The sequence below is a fragment of the Scophthalmus maximus genome, chromosome 3 (genome assembly GCF_022379125.1).
Source record: "Scophthalmus maximus strain ysfricsl-2021 chromosome 3, ASM2237912v1, whole genome shotgun sequence".
In the NCBI taxonomy this organism is placed as follows: Eukaryota; Metazoa; Chordata; class Actinopteri; order Pleuronectiformes; family Scophthalmidae; genus Scophthalmus; species Scophthalmus maximus.
The window spans coordinates 8916404-8937368 of record NC_061517.1 but is presented as its reverse complement, the minus strand read 5'-3'; the positions used below and the strand labels follow the sequence as shown (position 1 = coordinate 8937368).

General features: G+C 42.4%; 4 protein-coding genes across 15 annotated transcripts; 2 read left to right on the top strand and 2 right to left on the bottom strand.

Moving 5' to 3' along the window:
• Positions 1-943: 943 nt before the first annotated feature.
• LOC118316254 (deoxyribonuclease-1) lies at positions 944-10074 on the bottom strand. 9 transcript variants are annotated; one of them, XM_035643890.2, is made up of 15 exons: positions 9937-10074; positions 7670-7976; positions 7055-7186; positions 6715-6805; positions 6513-6605; positions 4640-4691; positions 4458-4540; positions 4009-4097; positions 3828-3914; positions 3621-3733; positions 3217-3329; positions 2771-2928; positions 2589-2685; positions 2362-2488; positions 944-1139 (listed from the first exon to the last, which is right to left on the bottom strand). In XM_035643890.2, exons 7-15 carry the CDS (start codon positions 4536-4538, stop codon positions 1003-1005), a joined length of 1002 nt encoding a protein of 333 aa, XP_035499783.2. In that variant the 5' UTR covers positions 4539-4540; positions 4640-4691; positions 6513-6605; positions 6715-6805; positions 7055-7186; positions 7670-7976; positions 9937-10074; the 3' UTR covers positions 944-1002. The 9 variants fall into 9 exon arrangements, with proteins under 9 accessions (XP_035499783.2, XP_035499785.2, XP_047187310.1 ...); XM_035643892.2 differs by having other exon boundaries at positions 7670-7973; XM_047331354.1 differs by having other exon boundaries at positions 7670-7973; positions 9934-10073.
• On the top strand, positions 5403-8773 carry LOC118316250 (intermediate filament protein ON3-like). The gene is made up of 9 exons (XM_035643880.2): positions 5403-5917; positions 6010-6218; positions 6318-6378; positions 6522-6617; positions 6737-6901; positions 7094-7219; positions 7776-7996; positions 8360-8406; positions 8508-8773. Exons 1-9 carry the CDS (start codon positions 5585-5587, stop codon positions 8588-8590), a joined length of 1341 nt encoding a protein of 446 aa, XP_035499773.1. The 5' UTR covers positions 5403-5584; the 3' UTR covers positions 8591-8773.
• si:ch73-233m11.2 (NACHT, LRR and PYD domains-containing protein 14) lies at positions 10031-14807 on the top strand. 4 transcript variants are annotated; one of them, XM_035643877.2, is made up of 9 exons: positions 10031-10171; positions 10386-11992; positions 12068-12229; positions 12322-12495; positions 12591-12764; positions 13409-13582; positions 13697-13870; positions 13963-14130; positions 14240-14807. In XM_035643877.2, the coding sequence occupies exons 2-9, from the start codon at positions 10398-10400 to the stop codon at positions 14307-14309; spliced, it is 2691 nt and encodes an 896-aa protein (XP_035499770.2). In that variant the 5' UTR covers positions 10031-10171; positions 10386-10397; the 3' UTR covers positions 14310-14807. The 4 variants fall into 4 exon arrangements, 3 of the variants coding, with proteins under 3 accessions (XP_035499770.2, XP_047187308.1, XP_047187307.1); XM_047331351.1 differs by having other exon boundaries at positions 10148-10290; XR_007030535.1 differs by lacking the exon at positions 14240-14807 and having other exon boundaries at positions 13409-13580; positions 13963-14105.
• Positions 14808-14814: 7 nt separating this feature from the next.
• LOC118316253 (ceramide synthase 5-like) lies at positions 14815-20879 on the bottom strand. The gene is made up of 10 exons (XM_035643883.2): positions 20704-20879; positions 19399-19501; positions 19062-19192; positions 18865-18922; positions 17982-18032; positions 17743-17835; positions 16921-17049; positions 16520-16626; positions 16131-16287; positions 14815-15689 (listed from the first exon to the last, which is right to left on the bottom strand). Exons 1-10 carry the CDS (start codon positions 20877-20879, stop codon positions 15546-15548), a joined length of 1149 nt encoding a protein of 382 aa, XP_035499776.1. The 3' UTR covers positions 14815-15545.
• Positions 20880-20965: the final 86 nt, after the last annotated feature.

Sequence of the window (20965 nt, the reverse complement as noted above, 5' to 3'; positions counted from 1 at the left end):
TGTTAACTATTTTTTGCTTACTTATCATGTGCTGTAACCTCTCACTAAAGATGCACCATTTGGACATGTATACTGTTCATCTTTGTATCTATTTATTGCCTTATTTTATTCTATTTATTAATCTTCATTCTATTTATCAATCTAGTTGCTCCACGTGGTTTTGGGAGATGCTCTGTTGTTTTGTGGTTTTTATAAAATGACAATTAAGACTCTTGATCTTGATGGAAAGGCCGGAAGGAGTTTTGCAAACTTAACAGCATGTTTACACATTCAGGATTTTCTTCTTGCAGAGTGGGAAAATGCACAAGACACTCCTTCATGAATTATTCTGAATTAGGTTACAGCTCTATTACATCACTTATCGCAAAATTCTCCCGTATATTGTCTCTGTCAGAATGAGCTCTTCTGAAATCTGCTTGTTGGGCACCAAAACTCAGCTGACAAGTGTGGACTTAATTCAAGCTTATTTATTTCACAACTTACCCACTTTAGTAGGCCGTTTTCATCACTGCAAATTATGCAAACTACATTTTTAAAGCAAAAAAATATAATCATTTTATATTTGTTGCCTTGATGCTTGTCAGCAATGACGAGGAAGAGCAACGTTTCTTTCACTCTGACATGCCCTGACAGGCATACAGCCAGAAAGGAACACCCTGGAGGACTTGTTAGTCTACTTTGACTCTTTGTTTTCTCGCAGAAAAATAAATAGCTTTTTTTAAAAAATGGACAATTTGATGGGTTGGATCAAATTGTCTTGCAGTCTGTTTATAATCAGGAGACCGGGGGTTCCCCATCCATGCTCTAACCCTAACCCTAACCAAAATGGTGTTAACTGACACACAGGATTAAATGGTTTCGAATTACAAAAAGCTAATGACCACAGACACAAAATGATCAGTAATGCAAAAAAACTCCATAAAGAGACACACAACAACCAAAATACGACTGTTTCATTTTATTAACAATTACAGGGCAACATATGTGTCCGAACTACTATTTTCACATTTCATGAGAAAGGGGTTTCAATTCCATTTTGGCAACTTTTTGATTCAATAAGGTGATCTGAAGCTGAAGTTTTTCTCGCTCCAGCACAAGGTTTTCCTTCTGCAGTTTCAGTACATCCACCTGCAGACGCTCTGGGAGAAGAAAAAAAAACACACACATAACTAATTCAACAGACACTGTAATGTCATAATCATAATTCAGATTTGTAGCATGTTTCCACGTATTTCTTCAATAAAAGGCAATAAGAGAATTTTTCATTCCATAGTGTGGATGGATTAGTCCCTCAATGTTTGGGTTTAAAATGCTAAGAATTAGAGCCATCACCGATATGATTAAAAGAAAATATTCAAGTACAGTAGGGAAGCTTCCATGCGAGATTCTATCTTATAGACTAATAATGCTATAATAATAGTGCTCTTGTTAATAAAAACAAATCGAGTTAAAAGACCAGTTTCAGTGTATTCCTCTCTCTGCCTGCGGCGCTCAGCCCCAATCACTCCTATTCAAGATATAAATCCATCAAGAAAAGGTCACAAATAGGATTTTTAACTTTCAATTAAAAGACATATTCTCCAAAAACGTATGGACACTCGCTTTTAACAAACTCCACATGATAGAGATCACATTGTGTATTTGCTTGCAACTATTTTCATCCTTGGATTTGGTGCCCTCTGAGTATTAAAGCAGGCAGGATTTAGTTTATCTAACTATACTGAGTTTGTAATTGCACTTTGTTAGAAAGGCAGTGAGAAAAGAGGGGGTTTAAGTTTGAAGGCTGTGGTGTTAACAGCAAAACAGACATGTAAACTGTAATCTTAATCTTATGATTTCAGGCTGATTGATAATCACAGTCAAAGATCTTACAACAAAGATAAGGATAAGGAAAGTCTCTATGTTCTTTATTCTTCTGTCTACTTTCTTATTGAGCCAGTGAGCCAATTTGATACTTAAACATATATTCAATATATTGAAATGTTATTTTAATGTAGATTGTTTAGCCTGACTGTCTTTGCTGTACAGTATGTCGGCCTTACTTAGGCCGAGGACCGGGGCATTTATCGAACAAGAAGAAACAAGAATGTGTGGCCCAGATACTCACCAGAATGATATTTCTAACTATAAAAAAATGAATTATTATCAACACATAGTTATGACTGATGAATGTCCTTTAAAAATTCCGTAAAGAAAATACTTAAGTTGAGTTGTAAAACTTAATTACAGGGACGCTTCTAAATTCCAAGCATAATTTGCACCTCTGCCTCTCACAGAGGCAACACTGCACTGAAAATGTCAAGTACACACCAAGTAGGTCAACTGCCGGTGACAGGAAAAATGTAAATTTTTGCTCATTACCTGTGACAGTTTTGTAAATTGAAGCATTCTGGGAATCAACAACGTCACATCTTTGGTCACTCGTTGTCCGACGAAGTGCGCTGTGTAATTCCACCTCGACAGGGTAGTGATCACTCACTCTCAGGGCCTGTAAGATGATGCGCATGCTGAATGAGTGATATTACAACACCACAGGACAGTGAAGCTTCAAAGGTGCTTACTGGTTGGTAAAGAAGACATTAACTTACCATTTCTTCTGTCATAGAAAACTCTGTGTGGAAATTGAACGGCTTGGCTGAGTTTGGCACAATGACTTCCAGCATGTCTTTTCCATACACAACAATCCTGTTGGAGAAATAGTTACTACTTGGTTTCTCTGAATAAAAAAAACTTTTTTTTTTTTCTTGAAATCATTCTCATGATAACCCGCCTGTCGTAGGTGTGATCATTTGATGTATTCGCTGTGGTGTCCACATCATCAGCAATCAGCCAGTGGAAATTCTTGTCACTGCGGATACGGATCTCCTTCATTTCTTTACGTGTGACATACGTGCCATCTGCATTGAAGTCACCCAGGATCATTATGTTCTAGAGAAATAACAAAACAGCCATTTCGGTGCCAATAAAACTCCCTGTTTTTTTTTTTAGTTGGTAAATAACGCAGAGAAATCCCATTGAAAGGGAGTGTGGTATAACATCATTGTCCAAAGATAATTTATATGCCATATAATTGGTGCGATCCTCTGCTTTGAGAGTGCATGTAGTTATAAACGGGAACGTTTCAAGGGACTTTGGGGGCCCCAGGCAAAAGGGACCTGGGTGAACCCACCTTGAACCCTGAACCCATGAATACTACAGCAGGATGATACAACTCACATCCGTTTTCCATTTGTCTTTGACCAACAGGAAAACCTCGTACAGCTCATCCAGCTCTTTCTCCGAGTCAGAGGGTGTGGTGTGGACGGGGATCAGCACTATATCCTTCAGCACTGTGACAAAAACATTTAAACACAATTACTTGTCTCCGGTTACATGCCCCATCACGTCATTACATTGACTCGCCACTGCCTGACTGAACATGACTATCAAACTCGCTGCTCGCTAATATTCACATGTCAAATTAAATCCAACGGTTTCACTTTGAAAATACAAACAGGCCCATATATAGACTCAGACGTGCCACAGACGTCACAGCAACTATTTTGTTCCAACGTCTACAGCAGCCGATCAACTCAACAAACACTTGTATACTGATGTATTAACTCCTTGTTACTCTTAACCTGCAAAGTGTGGTTTGAAGTGGAGAATGTATGGCTCTCTTGCAAAAGCATCCATGTTGTTGACCTGGTTGTCTTCATATTGATAGAAGTCAATCAAATTGACCACATCATCCCTGCCAGTAGGAAAATATGTCTTTTAGTGGAGTGGTTCAGTGGTTAGATGAAGATAACCCCCTAACAATCCGGGGAAAAATCATTTGATCTCACCTGTAGAGAAACAAAAATTGTTCCTTGTATCTTGTCCTTCCCAGGCGGGTACTGAGCTGCAGGGAGTAGTGATGGCCTGCGTTGACCCTGAGATGCGTCTAGGATTGTTAATGTATGTAAAGTATACAGCAACATACAAAGTATTTGCTTCATTCAAAGACAAAGAAAAATGGAAACTCACCTGTTCACTTCATTCAAGAGCAGTTTAACAGAATCACCGCTTGCATCCACCACCTCCAGGATCAGAATGATGTCATACCGAGAAACAATCTAAAAAAAAGTGGGAAAAATAAGCTTGCGGTGGTTAATAAAAGTTAAGAGGAAACAGATGACACATGTTTGCCCTCCGGGGAATATTACATCTGTATATGCCATTCATGCTTTTTTTGTTCTGCACCTGTGACCGAGGAAGGAAGCTACAGTGGAACGTATAGTATCATTTTTTAAATATTCAATCAATTAATACTGTACACCACTTAGTCTTTGTTCCTAACACTAATCCACAATTGATCCTTGGCTGCTTCCTAAAACTAAACCATTGTAATAATTATTGATATTTAATTGTGTACTGTTGCCTAATAAATCACTGCTGAAATCATCCACCTCATACTTATATATTTTATATTTTACCTTCACTAGAGTTGACAAGACATGTGGATCTGAGACTTTTGCCCGTCCAAACCTCTGTACGTTGAATGAAGCTATCTTCATCCCTGGCCAAAAAACAATACAAAATGAAATAAATAAGAATAAAGTCAAATACATTTTTAAAATGATTCATTTTTCCTAAAAACAAATGGAATTTTACTTACCTCCAGTGATGTATTGCTGCCGTGCCTCAGTGGCCAAACCTCCAGAATAAACCTACACACGATTGTATGAGAAACTTACTCCTCAGTATCTGTTATTTCAAGGGATGGTAATGTTTGCGTCATCAGTCTTAATAGGGGAGAGAGTTAGAGTTTGAAAAGACAGCACAGGCGGAGAGGACAGACCAGTTTTATTGTTTACAATCAGCTTGTCACCATCAAGGCTTATGGACATTGTACTTAACAGAAAAATTGTTGTGTTTGTAGGCAGAGAGGACAGACCAGTTTTATTGTTTACAATCAGCCTGTCACCATCAAGGCTTATTGACATTGTACTTAACAGAAAAATTGTTGAGTTTGTCGCAACAACTCAATGTGCTTTTCTCTTATGATCTGTATTGGTAATCAATTTATATTTTTCATTGTTTTTTAGTTTTTTTCTAGCTTAAGCAGATTTTGTTGGCTTCATTTTTCATCTAAGACTTGTGATAACCCTGCAGTTCAAAATCACCTTGAACTCAGACAACACTTCCTGCTATTGCAAGCAGATACTTTTCTCATCTGCTTTCACAGCTCATCCAGCACCACCGCACACTACACTGAACTCTCATTTGCTCATAAAGTCAACATGTAGATGTGTATATTCAGATTGCACAAATGCTATAGTCTACTAAAAGTAAAGCTGTTGGCTCTTGAGGACTGCTTGTGTAGCTTGTACTACTTCTAATTTTGCATAGACGTATATATACTTATGCCTAAAACATGCCTCACACCAGAGCAGGCCTGGAATCCAGCTTGACAACACAAACAAAGCATCCTGTAGAGGATGGGTAGGTGGGCGAACAGGTAGCATATGTAAGACTGGTTTATCCACATTGGGGAGACACATAACTTCGCTATCGAGCCACACCCAGTTCTGCCTATAAAGATACACCCAAGAGATAAGAGATGCACAACAGAGCTCAACCACAGCCAGACCTCTCCATCTTCTCTATCACTGAGATCCACGGCACTACCATGAGTCTGAGGAGCAAGCGCAGCAATCGCCCAGGACTGCACATGTCCTCTGGGGGCTTTAGCAGCTTGTCTTTGGGATCCCACTCCATTTCCAAGATCAGCACCAGGATGGAGCTCGGGGCCCCGATTACAGCTGTGACCTTCAACAAGACTCTGCTCACCCCAGTGAACATCGACATCGACCCCACCATCCAGGTTGTCCGCACCCAGGAGAAAGAGCAGATCAAGGGCCTCAACAACCGCTTTGCTTCATTCATTGATAAGGTAAGAATCAATTCCACAATACCGTTGCTGATGAGTGTTCTATACGTATTATAGGACCAGTTTGATTTTATTATTTACTCCTTGTGCCACAGGTCAGATTCCTGGAACAGCAGAACAAAATGCTGGAAACCAAGTGGAAGCTGCTGCAGGGACAAACTGCCGCCTCCTCTAAAATTGAGCCAATGCTGAAGACCTACATCAGCAACCTGGAAAGACAGCTGGAGTCCCACAACAATGAAAAACTCAAGCTTGACATGGAGAACAAATCCATGCACAAAAATGTTAATGACTATAAGACAAGGTGAGATTTTTTTTTGGTCAAAGATTGAACCACTTGTTGAGCCTGTAAACTTGAGATGCTAAGATTTGTCGGGGGAATCTGTTCTGTGGCGTGTTTCAGGTATGAGCAGGAAATCAACAAGAGGAGCGACACTGAAAATGAGTTTGTCATGCTTAAGAAGGTAGAGTATGCAGTCATGGTGGCTATGATAGATATTTGTTTTCTCAGTGTCGGCATGTTTCACACTCATTGAGCCTAATTACAAGAAATGTCTAACTGTGTCTGTCAAATTCAAAAAGGTTGTTTTTTACTGACCGTCTGCAGGATGTGGATTCAGGCTATATGGCCAAGGTGGATCTGGGCGACAGGTTGTCTAGTATCTGTGATGAATTCAACTTCCTCAAGGCTCTGTATGATGAGGTACACAAAAGCATTCATTTGAAAATCCTCTCAAAATTTCAAAGATATGAAATCAAGGGAGACATGAACAGTATGTGAGCTTGTGTTGTCTCCTCACTGTGGCTGTCTCTGTGCGACAGGAGCTGCTTGAGCTGCAGGAGAGCCTGAGGGAGACCTCTGTGGTAGTACAGATGGACAACTCCCGAGGCCTGAACATGGATCAGATTGTGGCTGATGTTAAATCACAGTATGAGGTCATTGCTGCGCGCAGTCGGGAGGAAGCTGAAAGCTGGTACAAGAACAAGGTGAGGAACTATGACCTACGACCCTAGATTTAATTAGAATAATAATATGTTGCTGTTCAATCAATACAGTCTAAAAAACAAGTTTCTTTGAAACTATAAATAAAGGAGGGGTCAGGGGACTCTTGTCAAACCTGATAACTACTGCTCTCATACCTTTTTCTTCCTGTTGGATTTCTGCCTGCTCGGTACCAGTTTGACCAGATGAGTGCCGAAGCGGAACAGTATGGCAGTGAAATGCGTAGCAGCAAGGGAGAAATATCTGAGCTCAACCGAATGATCAGCCGCCTGCAGAATGAGATCCAGGCTGTGAAGGCGCAGGTGAGTGATAGGTTTACAGAGTGGGAAGTCAAAGGCAACATGCACATGCTCTTCTTTTGCCGGATCTTTGCATGCATTGAACCATAAGTTTTATGTGCAGATTGGGTTTGCTGCAATTCAGCAAAGAATGCTGAAATGCAAACAGCAACTTTTTTAGATGAAAAGCAACAATTTTCCGTTTGATATTCCACAAATCACACACTTTGAGAAAAACAAAGTGTAATGCAGTTTGCATATTTGAAGGACTGGTGGATTTAGCGTCAATAACTTCATGTGGTGGGAAGCTGCGAACAAATGACCCAAAAAGTATTTTATGACAGACTCAGGAATCAGGATCTAATTATACATTTGTTGTTCTGTTGTAGTTTGTCTCAAGCTGGCATGCTGACTACGTACTTGTCAATGACCCTTTAACGACTTTTGATCGTTAAAGGGACATGACATACTCACGGTGGAATTGTCTGAAAAACGACTTCCTGTCATCTGTTTGAATGGGGTGACTGAGCCTCAGACCTTGTTGAAAGCTTACACCTTCTGTCCGTGCACTTTTTACCAGAATGCCAATCTGGAAGGCCAGGTAGCCGAGGCGGAGAAGCGTGGGGAGGAAGCCGTGCAGGATGCCAAGGCTCGCATCCATGACCTGGAGCTGGCTCTGCAGAGGGCCAAGCAGGACATGGCTCGCCAGCTGAGAGAGTACCAGGAGCTCATGAACGTCAAGCTGGCCCTGGACATCGAGATCTCCACCTACAGGAAACTGCTGGAGGGAGAGGAGAAAAGGTGTGTGTGGTGTGGGTCAATCTCAGCAGTCTAATTCAGGCTTTTCTGGGAAAACAGCCCATAAAGGATCTGTTAGCCACTCCAGCAGATGGTTTTTCATTTTCAAAAATGTTGCCTGTCTACATGACTCCCCCCTGAGGTTGGAGACAGAAAAAACAAATGGCAGTATTACCAAAGCATAGAACCTTCAGCCCTAATGATGAGGCAGTTCATCAGACTGTGTGCAGTGAAGTCGTAAAGAGTGTGTGTATCCTTTTCCACATTAACAGCAAGATGTTTAAAATCATCAGTGGACTTCACCTTTAAAAACCCTTTACTCCATCAATGTTTACAGTGTATTATTCCTTCCTCTCTCAACAACAGAATTGGGCAGGAGTCTATTGTCAACATCCAAGAAGTGCCCACTAAAGGTAAGTACTGAGATTTACAAAGGAAGTTCAGACATTTATTACCACTAATCTTAATTTTTAATTGATGCACATTTAAATAAAAACCATCCTCTTTCCAATAGCCTCCATGGTGAACCACCAGCGGCGAATGTCTGGTCCACTTTTGATCAAGACAGTGGAGACACAGGACAGATCATACAACTGAGAGATGGGGGGGAAAAGCTTCAGTAACCTGCTGAATCACTGAAGCATTCATCTCTCTGTAACCTGCAATGCCCTACTGCACATGTGAGCCAAATGTATGTGTTCTTTGTTTACTTCCTTGTCATGTTTGAAATCATATTATTTACCATGTTATGTTTGAAATAAAATGTGTTCAGCCACACAATCATTTGTGTCCTTTTTCTTGGTTGACAACTACAAATGGAATTGGTGCTCACCTACATTTGTCCTCAGTGGTTTCATGGAGATATTTATATTGTTTGCTGATTGTTGATGAATGAATGAACATCATTGGGGTTCATTTTTGTTATTTCATATTGGGCACTGCCATTAGTAAAAGTCAGAATGTATTTGTTGACCACATTTTGTGTCATTACTACTGTATTGTTGAATAATCTTGATTTGTAAAGTAAATAAAAACTGTCATATAAATGTAGTATAAGTACTACGGTAGAGTATAAGGGCCAGGAAAAAAAGAGGGGAAAAAAGCTAAGATTTAAAAAACTTTTTTTTTTTTAACATTTAGAGAATAAAGTCGAAATGTCGAGGATAAAGTTGAAATACTACTTAATAAAGTCGGAAAACGTGACCGGAAGCACTTTTCAGCAGCACCTAACAACCGGATGTTGATATTCTGTTAGCCAGATCGCTAAGCTAACGCTAGCTGCAATTCAAGTTGTAAAGTTGCGATATTATCATTGACAGGCTGAATGTGGAAGAAACGCGGGACAACGAGTGTTTCCACGTGAACGTAAACGTGTGTCCTGACACGATAACGTTCAATTGCAAACAACCGTTAATGAATTTTGAGAGACGTGCAGTTACCGAACCTAGCGTAGCTTTGCTAACGTTAGTTAACGTGGAAGTGTGACAGCTGAACTGGCACCACGACTTTGACTTTAATCTCGAAATGTAAAATTTCTCCCCCCACATTAAAAAATAAAATAAAAATCTCCCACCTTTTAACCCCCCTTATGCCTGGCCCTAATACTCTTCCGTGAAGTACAGCACAAGTAAAGTATAATATTTGCCCTTGAAATTTAGTGGAGTTGAAGAAAATGTACTTAAATTACTCAAGTGACACAGTAAGTAAATTATTATTATTTTTTATTATCATCATATATGGTTACCCTAATACTAATATTAAACTTTGTTTAAATAGTTACAAATTACTTAACAAGACGAAAACGAAGAATTGAAGGCAAAAAAAAGAGTAACAATTAAAAGCAGTTTACATAACGGAAGAAATGCATCACTTGAGTAAGTGCACTCAGCGATGTGATTACTTATAACTATATTCAGCAGCACATGAAAACACCCACCCACGACCTGGAGCAGATATTTCCTGCCACTTCGCAGCGACACGCCTCGTCGTCGCCTGCAGCTGAAATCCACACTGTACTTCCTGTAATGAGACACTCGTGGATTAATGTTGGGAAGCTGCTCGTGTAACCCCTCTCATTAAAAACGGAACTCTGTCTGTCTGCAAACTGCACGACGTTAACTTCTTCTTTACGACGCCTCGTCTCGTGAGCGTTGTTTTCCAGCAACGCCGCGTTCAAAGGTAACTGTAATTTTCCACTTCGCGCTGTTTGTGAATAATGAAAGCCAAACGCGCACTGCTCTGTGTTCTGAACACGTGCGGTTAGACAGCGTTCAGAGCGGGGAAGTGCAGCTCACACGGTAATGGACCTGTTGGTATGCCCCCTGCATGCTGTCAAACCTGAGAGTGAGTTGTGTTACCTGTCAATTACAGTTTATGTTCTCACTCTCAACAGTGACTCAACACAATGGACAAAGACGCTGTTCTGACTTACATCCTGGAGCCGGGGGACATGCCAACTCTTCTCAGAGGAGAGCTGCCTGTCAGCGTGATAAGCAGCAATAGGTACATATCCCAGTCGACTCCTGCAGCTCAGCTGACGGACCGACATGTGGAGGACAAGCCGCCCTCCCTCGATCACACCATCAGCACCGCTCTGTCTGGTGGAGCCAGAGCTGTGATCCTGATGGGCAGAGAAGGATCCGGTAAAACCACAGCATTGGAGAAGCTGGTTGTGGACTGGGCCAAAGGAGAACTCCTTCAAAACTTTTCTCACGTTTCCTATTTCCGGCTGACGGAGGTCAATTCTCTTGAAGGCGAGCTGTCGTTGGAGACTTTAATGCAACACCACCACAGTCATATTCCTCCCGAGTCCATGCACCTGGTTCTGCAGAAGCCTGAGGGTGTGCTGTTTGTTTTTGATGATCTGGATCAATACAAACCCTCCCTGGACGCCTCCGTCCACAACCTCTGCACTGACCCTGGCCAGGCAGCCTCCGTGTCCTGCTTGCTATCCAGTCTGCTCCATGGATCACTGCTGAAAGGAGCTGCTTTTGTGGTGGCGACCAGGCCGACAGGACGGCTGAAGTTCCTGGATGGAACCTGGGTGGAAGTTTTGGGGTTTGTGAAGCCCCAGAGAGAGGCTTACTTCCACGTGTACTTTTCTGACCAGGCTACTGCCAATAAAGCACTAATACACATGGAAAGGACTCTGGGTTTCTATGATTTCTGCAGCTCTCCTAGATTTTGTTGGACAGTTTGTTCTATTTATAAAACTCTGATGGATGCTGGAGCAGAACTTCCTGAGACCTTGTCTCAGCTGTATGTAGACATCCTGGTTCACCTGGTTCAGGCGCTGTCGCTGAACGAGGCCAGCAGCAGAGAACTGGTGCTGGCCCTCGGCAGGATGGCCTCTCATCGCTCTCTTGACCAGCACCCAAGCTGCACCAGAGAGAAACTTGATTCCTTTGGTTTGCAACCCTTTTTCAGCTCAGTTGGTGCTTTCTTGCAAGTAGACGGTGAGCTGGACTCGGATGCATGTGTTTTCTCTTTCGCCTCCCAGCTGACGCAAGAGTTCATCATGGCCGTGTCTTTCTTTTTGGACAAGTCGGCATCTGAGGGCGTCGGGAAGATGCTGGAAGAGCACAAAGGTCATGCAAAGTTTCTGGAACTCTTCTTGTCGGGGCTCTCAGAGCCAACTCAGCGCAGACCCCTGGAGACCCTGCTGGGGGAGTTTAACTCAGGTCGTATCACGGACTTCAAATGTGGGTTTAAAAGCAGCTCAGAGGAGACACTGAAGGGATGGTCCAAAGATGAGCACCACAGATGCTTCCATCTACTTCATCAAGCCCAAAATAAGAGTTTGGTGAAAGAGATCATCACCCCGTCGGCACGAACGGGCATCAGCTACGGCGACCTGAGCCTCCGGGACTGTGTAGCTCTGAACTACGTTGTCTCGTGCCTCGGTGAAATGGAGCTGTTGAATCTGTACAGGACAAGGGATTTGACAGAGGAGAAAGCAGAATTCCTGGCTCCAGCAATGAGCTTATCCCATAAGATACTGTAAGTCGTGGTAAAAAAAAAAAATCCTGTTTAGTATGCAATTATCTGCAAAATAGGGTCTCTTCTGTCCCACAGCTTGTCCAACAGCTCCTTGAGTCCTGGGGCTGTCCCTCATCTGGCTTCCGCTCTCAGCAGTGGACTCACCGCGGAGCTGGATCTGTCTCATTCTCACCTCGGAGACGAAAGGTTGAAAGCTCTCTGTGCTGGACTCAGAGACTGCAAGCTGCATACTTTAAAGTGAGATTAGCTCAAGTTTCTCTTTTAACTTAAAAAAACAAAACAATTAACAAACAATCCAATTAATGCACTCTTGTTTTATTTTTTCCCAGACTTGGATCATGCAGACTGACTGAGGCAAGCTGTGAAGATCTGGTGTCTGCGCTGACCTCGGGCTCCTCTCAGCTGTGTGTGTTAGACATAATGTTTAATAAGATCGGTGACCAGGGCTTCGTGAAACTGTGCAGAGCCCTGCAAAGTCCTCAGTGCAAACTACAGGAGCTTCAGTATGTACTTTTTATTAACAGTTTAATCTTTTTTATTTATGTCTAAATCATTGACCTGAGCGTTTGACAAGTAACTTTAATCTGTTCATCAAAAGGCTACAGGGCTGTGATTTGACTGCAGCGTCCATGGAGGTGTTATCAGCGGCTCTGTGTCGTGGAAAATCAGAACTGAGGAGAGTGAACCTGACACTGAACAGAATTGGTGACATTGGAGTGGAGGCTTTGTGCAAGGGGCTGCAACACGCGCTTTGTAAACTTCAGAGCCTCACGTAAGTCTGTGTTTCAAGTCACATGTTTTGCATGGCTCGCAAAAGTGAGGGGAAAAAAAGAAGAAAATATATTTGTTTTTTAGCTAAACACAGTAAATTCATCAAGCCTTTCAGGGGCAGGCCATAAACTGCATGTTTGTACTACAAGTATATATCAGCTGGATGAATGTCACATTTTCTTATGTTTCAATGTGCATTTTTATCTGAAATCAAAACTCGTCAAATATGATCCAACTCAACAGTGACATCTATGACAATTTTGTTAAAAGTCAGGAAGTAAACATTCCTGACCCTCATAACCAATAAACAACAGAGCCGACTATTCAGCTGGCTCCAGTTCTCCCATTACCTTGGATGGATTATTCATTGAGCTCTTCAGACTGTTCCCTTGTGCAATTAACTAGGAGGGGACGCGACCAAACTCTGACGCTCACCTGTTACCTGGATCATCACACCAGCGCTTTGCATGTTTAGATTATGAATATCAGGTTTATTGATATATTGATCATGAGATTAGATAGGCGACTTGGTTCGTGTGTCAGCCTCAATCAGAGAGAGAGGTGAGATCCCGGCATTCCGCTGGGACCAATATGAGAAATTCTTCTTTCTCAGATATTCCTTTTATCTGTTATTTCTCTGTCTAGTCTGTTTGATTGTGAGCTGACAGCTGCGTGCTGTCCTCGCCTGATGGCGTCCTTGATGTCGCAGCACTGCCGTCTGTCAGAGCTGGATCTGTCGGTGAACGATTTGGGCCAGGAGGGGGCGCTGTTGCTCTGCCAAGCCCTCAGTCGTCCTGGATGTCGAGTGGAAAAACTGGTGTAGAGTCGCATTCTTCTGACTTTTCAGGGTTGTAAGGATGTGCCACCCTTTCACAAATATTCTTGGTGAAATTGAGGTAACCGCGATGTTGTATTACATACTTCACCCTGCAGGTTGAAACGATGCGAGTTAACCCAGCCGGTCTTCAAGGAACTGGGCTCGTTGCTGAGAAGAGGGACTTCACGACTCAAGTCCCTGACAGTGGGTTTAAATAAAGTGGGAGACCAGGGGGTTAAACATCTCTGGGAGGCTGTTGCACATCCAAGCTGCCTGCTGGAGGAACTGGAGTGAGTTAACAGATGTTCCTTCGCCAATACTTTAAACACCTCGTGGCTTTGTGCACTACATGCAAATCTGTCTTCCTCCCCATCCGTCACAGTGTCGAAATGACAAATTTGACTGATGCCTGTGTTGAGGACCTGTGCGCTGCTGTGAGAGCCAGCAAGACTCTGAAGAACCTGGAGCTGAGAAACAACTCTCTGACCGACACTTCGGTCCCGGCCCTTATCCAGGTCATGGAGGACAGCTCCAACATGCTGGAGATGAAGTGAGCCGCAGTTAAATATCAACTACATTACATGAAGTTTCTACGCACACAAAAAAAGTTTTCTTTTGAAGGAGAATCTAACTACTGCTTTTGTTTCCGACTCTTTCAGCCTGAAGTATAACGACATCTCAGAGGAGGTTTTCGACATGTTGAGCGAGTGCGATAAAATGAGATTCTGAAGAAGGCGGATAGATTCGTCCATCTGTGACTGCAACAGGGTCACATACTGTAATTACTTCTGCTATGTGATTATTACAGCTGATGCACCGGATGTCTTATGTGAAAGTAGATTAGACATATTCCGGTTTTTCGGATAGTCAGTTGGACAAAACAAGAAATACGATAGATAGTTTTTAGTCCATGAATCATTAAAACAGAAGAATTTTTTTTTCTAAAATCTGGCAATTTAAGCCGTTTTGCCTGTTTGATAAATTTTCATGTACTTTCATGATTCTTGCACTTTTTGGGTAATATCTTCATGCTTGAATGCACATTGTAAGTTCGGACAAAAGCTTCAGCTAAATGAAGGCCATGTAAAGCATAGCGTTAATGATTAATCAAGAAAATAATCAGCCCGTTCATCAATAATGAATATTAATCGTTTGGTTGCAGTCCTACTCATTATACAGTCAAGTTCACTGCACTGTACAAAACAGAATAAAAGTCCTTCAACACTTCTGTGGATTAGATTGCAGTAATATTTTATTAAGAAATCTTTGGTATTCTAAAGGGATATTGGGCATTTGGAATTCCGTGGCTTCAGTAAGGCAGATAAATGATTGCATGATTTGTTTTACAGTTGTACAATATATAACCAAATTCACTGATAAAATTTCTGTCCTTGTTTAAAAAGGAGTTTTGACTGTAGTGGTGCATATATGCACAGTTGTGTGCTTGCTGCAGCTTCTAACTCGGCGAACACACACACACACACACACAAGCCCCCCCCCACACCCACACACACCCACACACACCCACACACACACACACACACACACACACACACACACACACACACACACACACACACACACACACACACACACACACACACACACACACACACACACACACACACACACACACACACACACACACACACACACACACACACACACACACACACACACACACACACACACACACACACCCCCTGAGGTGCAGACCACACATATTTCTTTGTCTACTTCTGTAAGCACAAAGCAGGAGTAAACCTCACACAGTGTAAACCTGACACAGTAACACAGTGCTAAGTCTGTATCCCACGCCCTGTACCCAGTCCGCTCTCCATTTGAAAACTGTGGCCCAAAAAAGAAGAGAAAAAAATATATATTCCTTTCAGGTGGTCAAGTGACGCAGTGGATCTCGCAGGCACACAGAGCGTGAGTGGAAGCCACATTGGAAGTAGATGGTACTCAGTGGTCATGAGTTTCTCCATTAAGGTTCCCAGTGTGACTGCTGCCCTTTGTGTTTAGGGTCTGACTGGGAGTTTTACCGCAACTGGAATTAATCTCTTCGTCCGAGCTGCTGTCGATATCACTTCGGTCATCTTTTGCCACCTGGAAAATCAAACATGACAGTATTACTGAATAGTATAGGAATTGTGAGGAGAGTTACGACACAACTACAGTCGACAGCCACACTTAGTAGCTCCGCGAGGCCGCCAGTGTGCTCATGTGCCAACAGGGAAAATACTCATGTCCTTGTGCAAGTAGTGTTTACCACAGTCACCATCTTAGTGGAGTGTGTTAGAACCAGTACTGGACACAGCAAGTTTTAACTTGAGGACAATGCTATAGGGTCACTACAGTTATTACAATTCATCCTCTCAGGACCATGAACTTTGGTGCAAAATCTAATTGTAATCCAGCGAAAATATAGTTGAAATATTTCAATCTGGACCAAATTAAGGGACCCACTGAGAGACGACAATGCAACCAACATGAGTAAAAAAAAAAAAAAAAAAAAAGGCACTACACAAGTGAGATTACCAGACTTACCTTCCCCTTGAATATGGCTTTGATAGCAATACGAGCAATGAGGTAGAACCAGATGATGTGAAGCGTCTGCAGGACCAGCAGTAACCCGTTGAACAGCCACCAGCACTGGTATGGACCCGCAATTTCCCAGCTCTCAATCAGAACGCTCCGAACAATCCTGCAACGAGCACAGACAAACGGAGGTTTTACTGAATCCATCCATCAATAATTACTTTGAGTTCATTAAACTACACCGTCCCACCGGTGCCTTCCATCGGAGACCAGGGCTATGACTGATTAGCCTGTTTTGTGTACATTACTTTGGGGCTTACACACAAACATGGCAGTGTCTGAGAGACTAATTGTGTCTATGTCATTTGAAATGTAAATAGGATCTTGTTTTGTCTCACCAGAAAGGATAGATGACGAGTCGAGTGACGAAAAAGCTCATGCTGAACAACACAAACAGGCCATCACACAGCCTCTGGTACTTGGCATAGTTGGCCAGCTTGGCTGCCTTGGGAGATGAATAAGGCGTTAATGATTCACAGTGATAACATATCTAACCAATATCTCACAGTTGTAACGAAAAGTATCAATTGAAGGCCACTCTCGTGTTACTAGGAAATGTGTTTTCTCGTCAGGCTGGTAGGAGAAGTAGCTCGCAGCACAGTTACATAATTTCCATGCTCGAATGCTCCCAGCTGTTTTGACCTTCATTTAGTACAACATCATGTGCAAAATATGCTTCCTGGACAAACTAAAAGAAGAAAAAAAAACTATTCACCACTGGGTTATCTATTTTTTTTACCTCAAGAAAGATGTCGGATGCATCGTGCACACACATGACCAAAGTACCAGCTCTCAGCATGTTGTTGGCGTAGGAGAATGTGATGAGGATTATTGTGGCCAGGTGGTGCACAAGCATGATCATGAAATCCTGTCATCGGTGAAATGAAAAAAGGATGACAGAGAGAGAAAGGACGCTCAAACAACTTACTTACTGGACATCTACATAGTAAATTACAAACAACAACAAAAAAAACTTCTCCAGCTAAATAAATAATGGGATGAAGTGGCTGGTTGCAGAATAATCTTCACTTGTTGGTCTTTGTACTTTCAGTTACAACAGCATGTGAAAGACATTGCGTCAATAGTGGGATGGCGAACTGCTGTTAAACTAAATGCAAGGAGTGTTGTATATCTTTATGGCACGGCAGCATTACATCGTCTAACCTGTTCTGCCAGAGCAAATAACCACAGGTTTATTCACAATATGGTGATGACAGAAAATGGTCCGACTGTCATGCTTTTAAACACATCATCAAATAAATTAAGAAAAAGCGGGATTGAGACAAAGTCAACGAGAAAAACTGTCAAAACAGCTCTGACAGAGCTCTGCACAAAGAATTCCGGGGAGCTATTTCGAGGCAGGACAAAAGAGGCAATATGCTAGTGATGCCTCACCTTGTGTTCTACGACAGCCAAGCTCGCAAACACATCGTCACAGATTAAGAAAAGGGTGATTTAAACGAGGTCAACAAGAAAAACTCGCAAATCAGCTCTGACAGAAAGTGCATGAAGCAATTTTGAGGCAGCACAATAGATTCAATTAAAGCTGATGTTGCCTCACCTTACGTTTAATGTCTGTGAACTGGGAAAACATCAGGGACCAATAGAAAGCCAGCTCGGCTACATAGTGGTTGTACTGTCCAGGACTCAGAGGCTTGGGGAGAAAAGCGACACAAAAACACCTTTAACAAATAAGCAGTCACGCTGATCTGCAAACATTATGCTGCTGAACTGGTTAGAAATAATATAGGCATGATGATTGTTGAGTTGCTAAAAAAAAAAACACACACACACACTCACCTGAAAAGGATAGTTGTACCAACAGTGTCTGGTATCCCACATCCAAGGCGACTGAGGAAAAAAGATGTTTGATTAAAGCATAGCTTTGCAGTTTTTCATGTCTGTGTTAAAACAATAATCAGGTGCCCATATGATTGATACAATAATTTCTCCGGTTCATAGTGGCCCTTTAGAGCTCCATGTCCTCCAAGTGTAAGTGATCAGTCCTCACTTAACAGTTTATCTGATGTTAATATGACGCTTCAGCAGGCTGAGTTTAGAGAAATGGGGTGGACATCTTCTAAAGTCTTTTGTTATTACGAATTTTTGAAAATTTACAGCAGCTGAAATACTAGAAAGTTTGTGTTACGATCCCTAACCCTAACTTGGAGAAAGAAAGAAAAAAGCAAACTAGTGTGTTTTCATCCAGCAATGTTGTTTGACAGTAAGGAGATAAAGCACATCAAGATAAACAGCTGATAGCACGGTTTCTCCAGTTGGGTGCCATTAAACTATTGACTAACGAACACGTCACATGCTCCGTGTATGTCAAGATTGATTCGCAGTCTGTCTCTGTTGCACTTTGGTGTAATTCAATACATCCATCTCAGCCATGGGTAAAAAAGTTTATTTTTTTGCAATATTAGGCATGAGACTTAAATCTGAAGAAGAAAGTAACATAAAAGTAGGTGGTAGGAAACACACTTACTGCAATGCTTTAGGAAGCCATCTTTAATGATAATGGCCATTATAAGCAGGAGGAGGAAACCTTGTTTCAATGTACATATGGGCACTCAACTCTCCTTTTAGCCTATTTCTAATTTGAACAACACATACACTGAGCTTAATACATAATCACCTTTCAACACATTGAATCCCACACAATATGACAATTTAAACTCACCACCCACAAATGGCAGATTGCATAGATAAAAATCCCCAGGTAAAATGTAAAGCGCCACCTGAAATAAAAGAAAAGAAAAGAGGAGATCTGGTTAAACAGAATGAAGACACATTAACTTTTCTTAAATAGTTTTCTAACACATGAACTGGATTCACACTACACCACAGATTAGTGGGAACCTTCATAAGGGAACCTACATGCTCTCACAGAACTTTGTCTGGGTGCTGGGCCTGTCTTGGTCCCGGCGAATGCGAAACCATCTCTGTATTTTCCGTACATCCCAGTCGAGCTGCTTGGACAGACCCTCCAGCTGCCTTGTGTCTGGACTCTAACGGAGGACAGCACATGATAATTACAAATGACTTTCCTTTCCTAAAACCACAATACCAGTAGGTATTCCTGTCGGACTACAAGAGGTATCTTACTGAACAGTTTATTATGCCTGTGCTTGTGTATTTCAAAGAAATAGCATCAGTCCTCCAGTGTGTCGAGGAACATTTAAGGGACTACAGACCAAACATGGGCCTTATTTACCGTTTTGGACCGATACAGCCTCTCCAGGACAGCATTGGGCTGAGCTCGCCGAGGCACTCCCGCCTGAATCTGAAGTATGTGGGCACAGGGCTTGGCCACCAGCCTTTATGCACACAGACGTAGGCAAAAAAGGAAAAAGAAAAAGGAAGAGGGTGGGGGCAGGGAGGGGACACAGAGATGGTGTGGTATTAAGATAATTTAAGGAAGGAGAGAGTCAGAGTTAAATGCTTTGTTCAGGCTACAAAAACGGATGGACTTTAAACCGAGATTTGTCAAGCGAGTTTTTAGTCCACATGAACGCGGAGCTTTTTGAAGTTGGCTCGCAAAGCCATGTTTGACACGCATGTGTGTATCTTAAAGAAGGAGGGAAAGGGAGCATGATGGAGGCCACAGCAGCGACACAGGCGAGCGTTAGAAAGAAAGGAATCCTGGGGAATGTGGCACCCAGTCTAAACACAGCACGATGACCTGTCATGTGAGTCTATGGGAGATGGAGATGGGAGGGCCGCCTCTAACTGAAATACTGATGTGTCACAAGATCATCCGGTTTGCAGTTGACCAGTGTTCATGCTCAAACTCAAGAGTCATTTATCTGGAAGAGTTTCCACGACATGGAGAGAAAAAAATAAGGCTGAATGAATAGAAGCACACATACTGCACTTTGGTTTGCCCCCAAGTTTGTGATTTCGCCTCTAAATGATGTTGTCCTCAGAGAGTTGGAGCCATTTGCATGACTGATACTGGCTTGTGTTTGCTGCACAAACCGGTTTACAAAAGGCCCCGACTGCAAGGATGAAATACGTGCAATAATATCTATGCCACTTTTCATATCAACCCCTTGAAGGAATGTGAACAGTGTAGCAATGCAGCAAGGAGCTGTGGATGACTTTAAAAAAAAAGACAGAGAAAAGGGCAGAAATAGTCCTTACAATAAGTTTTTAAAAAGGGGGATTTTGCCTAGTTTAATTACAACTTAACATTCGTGGGGAAAATGCACAATGAGTTGATTCTTTGAAGTGTGCATAAAGTTTCACAGATCAACCCATGATAAGTGGCTTTATTTGACTCATGAAGTGGTTTCTCGTCATGTGGGAAGATCTAACGAGCAAAGGTGCTGACTTTTGGGTTGCCATGTTCGTGTTGTCCTTCTTTATAAGCAACAGTTGGCACATACGCCTGGATCTCTCTGCAGTCGCTCGCTCGCTCGCTCACACCGAGCAGGTATGCGGAGAAACTGTAGGAGAAACTGCACTAACACCAACATCAGGCCGCGGGGGCTCTCCCTCTCTGTCTGGTGCGGTTTACCGTTCGAACAGCAGCCTCAGGAGGAAAACCCCGACGGACAGCGGCAGGGCGTAAAGTACGTGTCGCACTCGTGGATACTCAGCGCCAGGTGGTGGATGCTCCAGTTCCGCCCATGTTGCGTTCTCGGGAAGCCAGAATCTCTCGTTCCAGAACCAGTCCGAGAAAGAGGAAGTCATCGGTGGAACCAAAAGATCCTCGCGACCAGCGGAAGCGTGTTTAAAAAAAAAAAAAAAAAAAAAAAGGAGGAGAAAAAAAAGGCAAA

Excerpts from the sequence above, each read along its gene's own strand:
- LOC118316254 (XM_035643890.2), bottom strand. The coding sequence starts at position 4,538 with ATGAAGATAGCTTCATTCAACGTACAGAGGTTTGGACGGGCAAAAGTC. Across the intron at positions 4,098-4,457 it reads TCTTGTCAACTCTAGTGAAG|ATTGTTTCTCGGTATGACAT; the intron begins GTAAAATATAAA and ends ACTTTTTTTTAG. Across the intron at positions 3,330-3,620 it reads CTTCAAACCACACTTTGCAG|TGCTGAAGGATATAGTGCTG; the intron begins GTTAAGAGTAAC and ends TTTTTGTCACAG.
- LOC118316250 (XM_035643880.2), top strand. The coding sequence starts at position 5,585 with ATGCACAACAGAGCTCAACCACAGCCAGACCTCTCCATCTTCTCTATC. Across the intron at positions 6,379-6,521 it reads AGTTTGTCATGCTTAAGAAG|GATGTGGATTCAGGCTATAT; the intron begins GTAGAGTATGCA and ends GACCGTCTGCAG. Across the intron at positions 8,407-8,507 it reads CCAAGAAGTGCCCACTAAAG|CCTCCATGGTGAACCACCAG; the intron begins GTAAGTACTGAG and ends TCTTTCCAATAG.
- si:ch73-233m11.2 (XM_035643877.2), top strand. The coding sequence starts at position 10,398 with ATGGACAAAGACGCTGTTCTGACTTACATCCTGGAGCCGGGGGACATG. Across the intron at positions 12,230-12,321 it reads TGCAAGCTGCATACTTTAAA|ACTTGGATCATGCAGACTGA; the intron begins GTGAGATTAGCT and ends ATTTTTTCCCAG. Across the intron at positions 13,583-13,696 it reads TGTCGAGTGGAAAAACTGGT|GTTGAAACGATGCGAGTTAA; the intron begins GTAGAGTCGCAT and ends TTCACCCTGCAG.
- LOC118316253 (XM_035643883.2), bottom strand. The coding sequence starts at position 20,879 with ATGACTTCCTCTTTCTCGGACTGGTTCTGGAACGAGAGATTCTGGCTT. Across the intron at positions 17,050-17,742 it reads TCACAGACATTAAACGTAAG|GATTTCATGATCATGCTTGT; the intron begins GTGAGGCAACAT and ends CACCGATGACAG. Across the intron at positions 15,690-16,130 it reads AAGCCATATTCAAGGGGAAG|GTGGCAAAAGATGACCGAAG; the intron begins GTAAGTCTGGTA and ends TTGATTTTCCAG.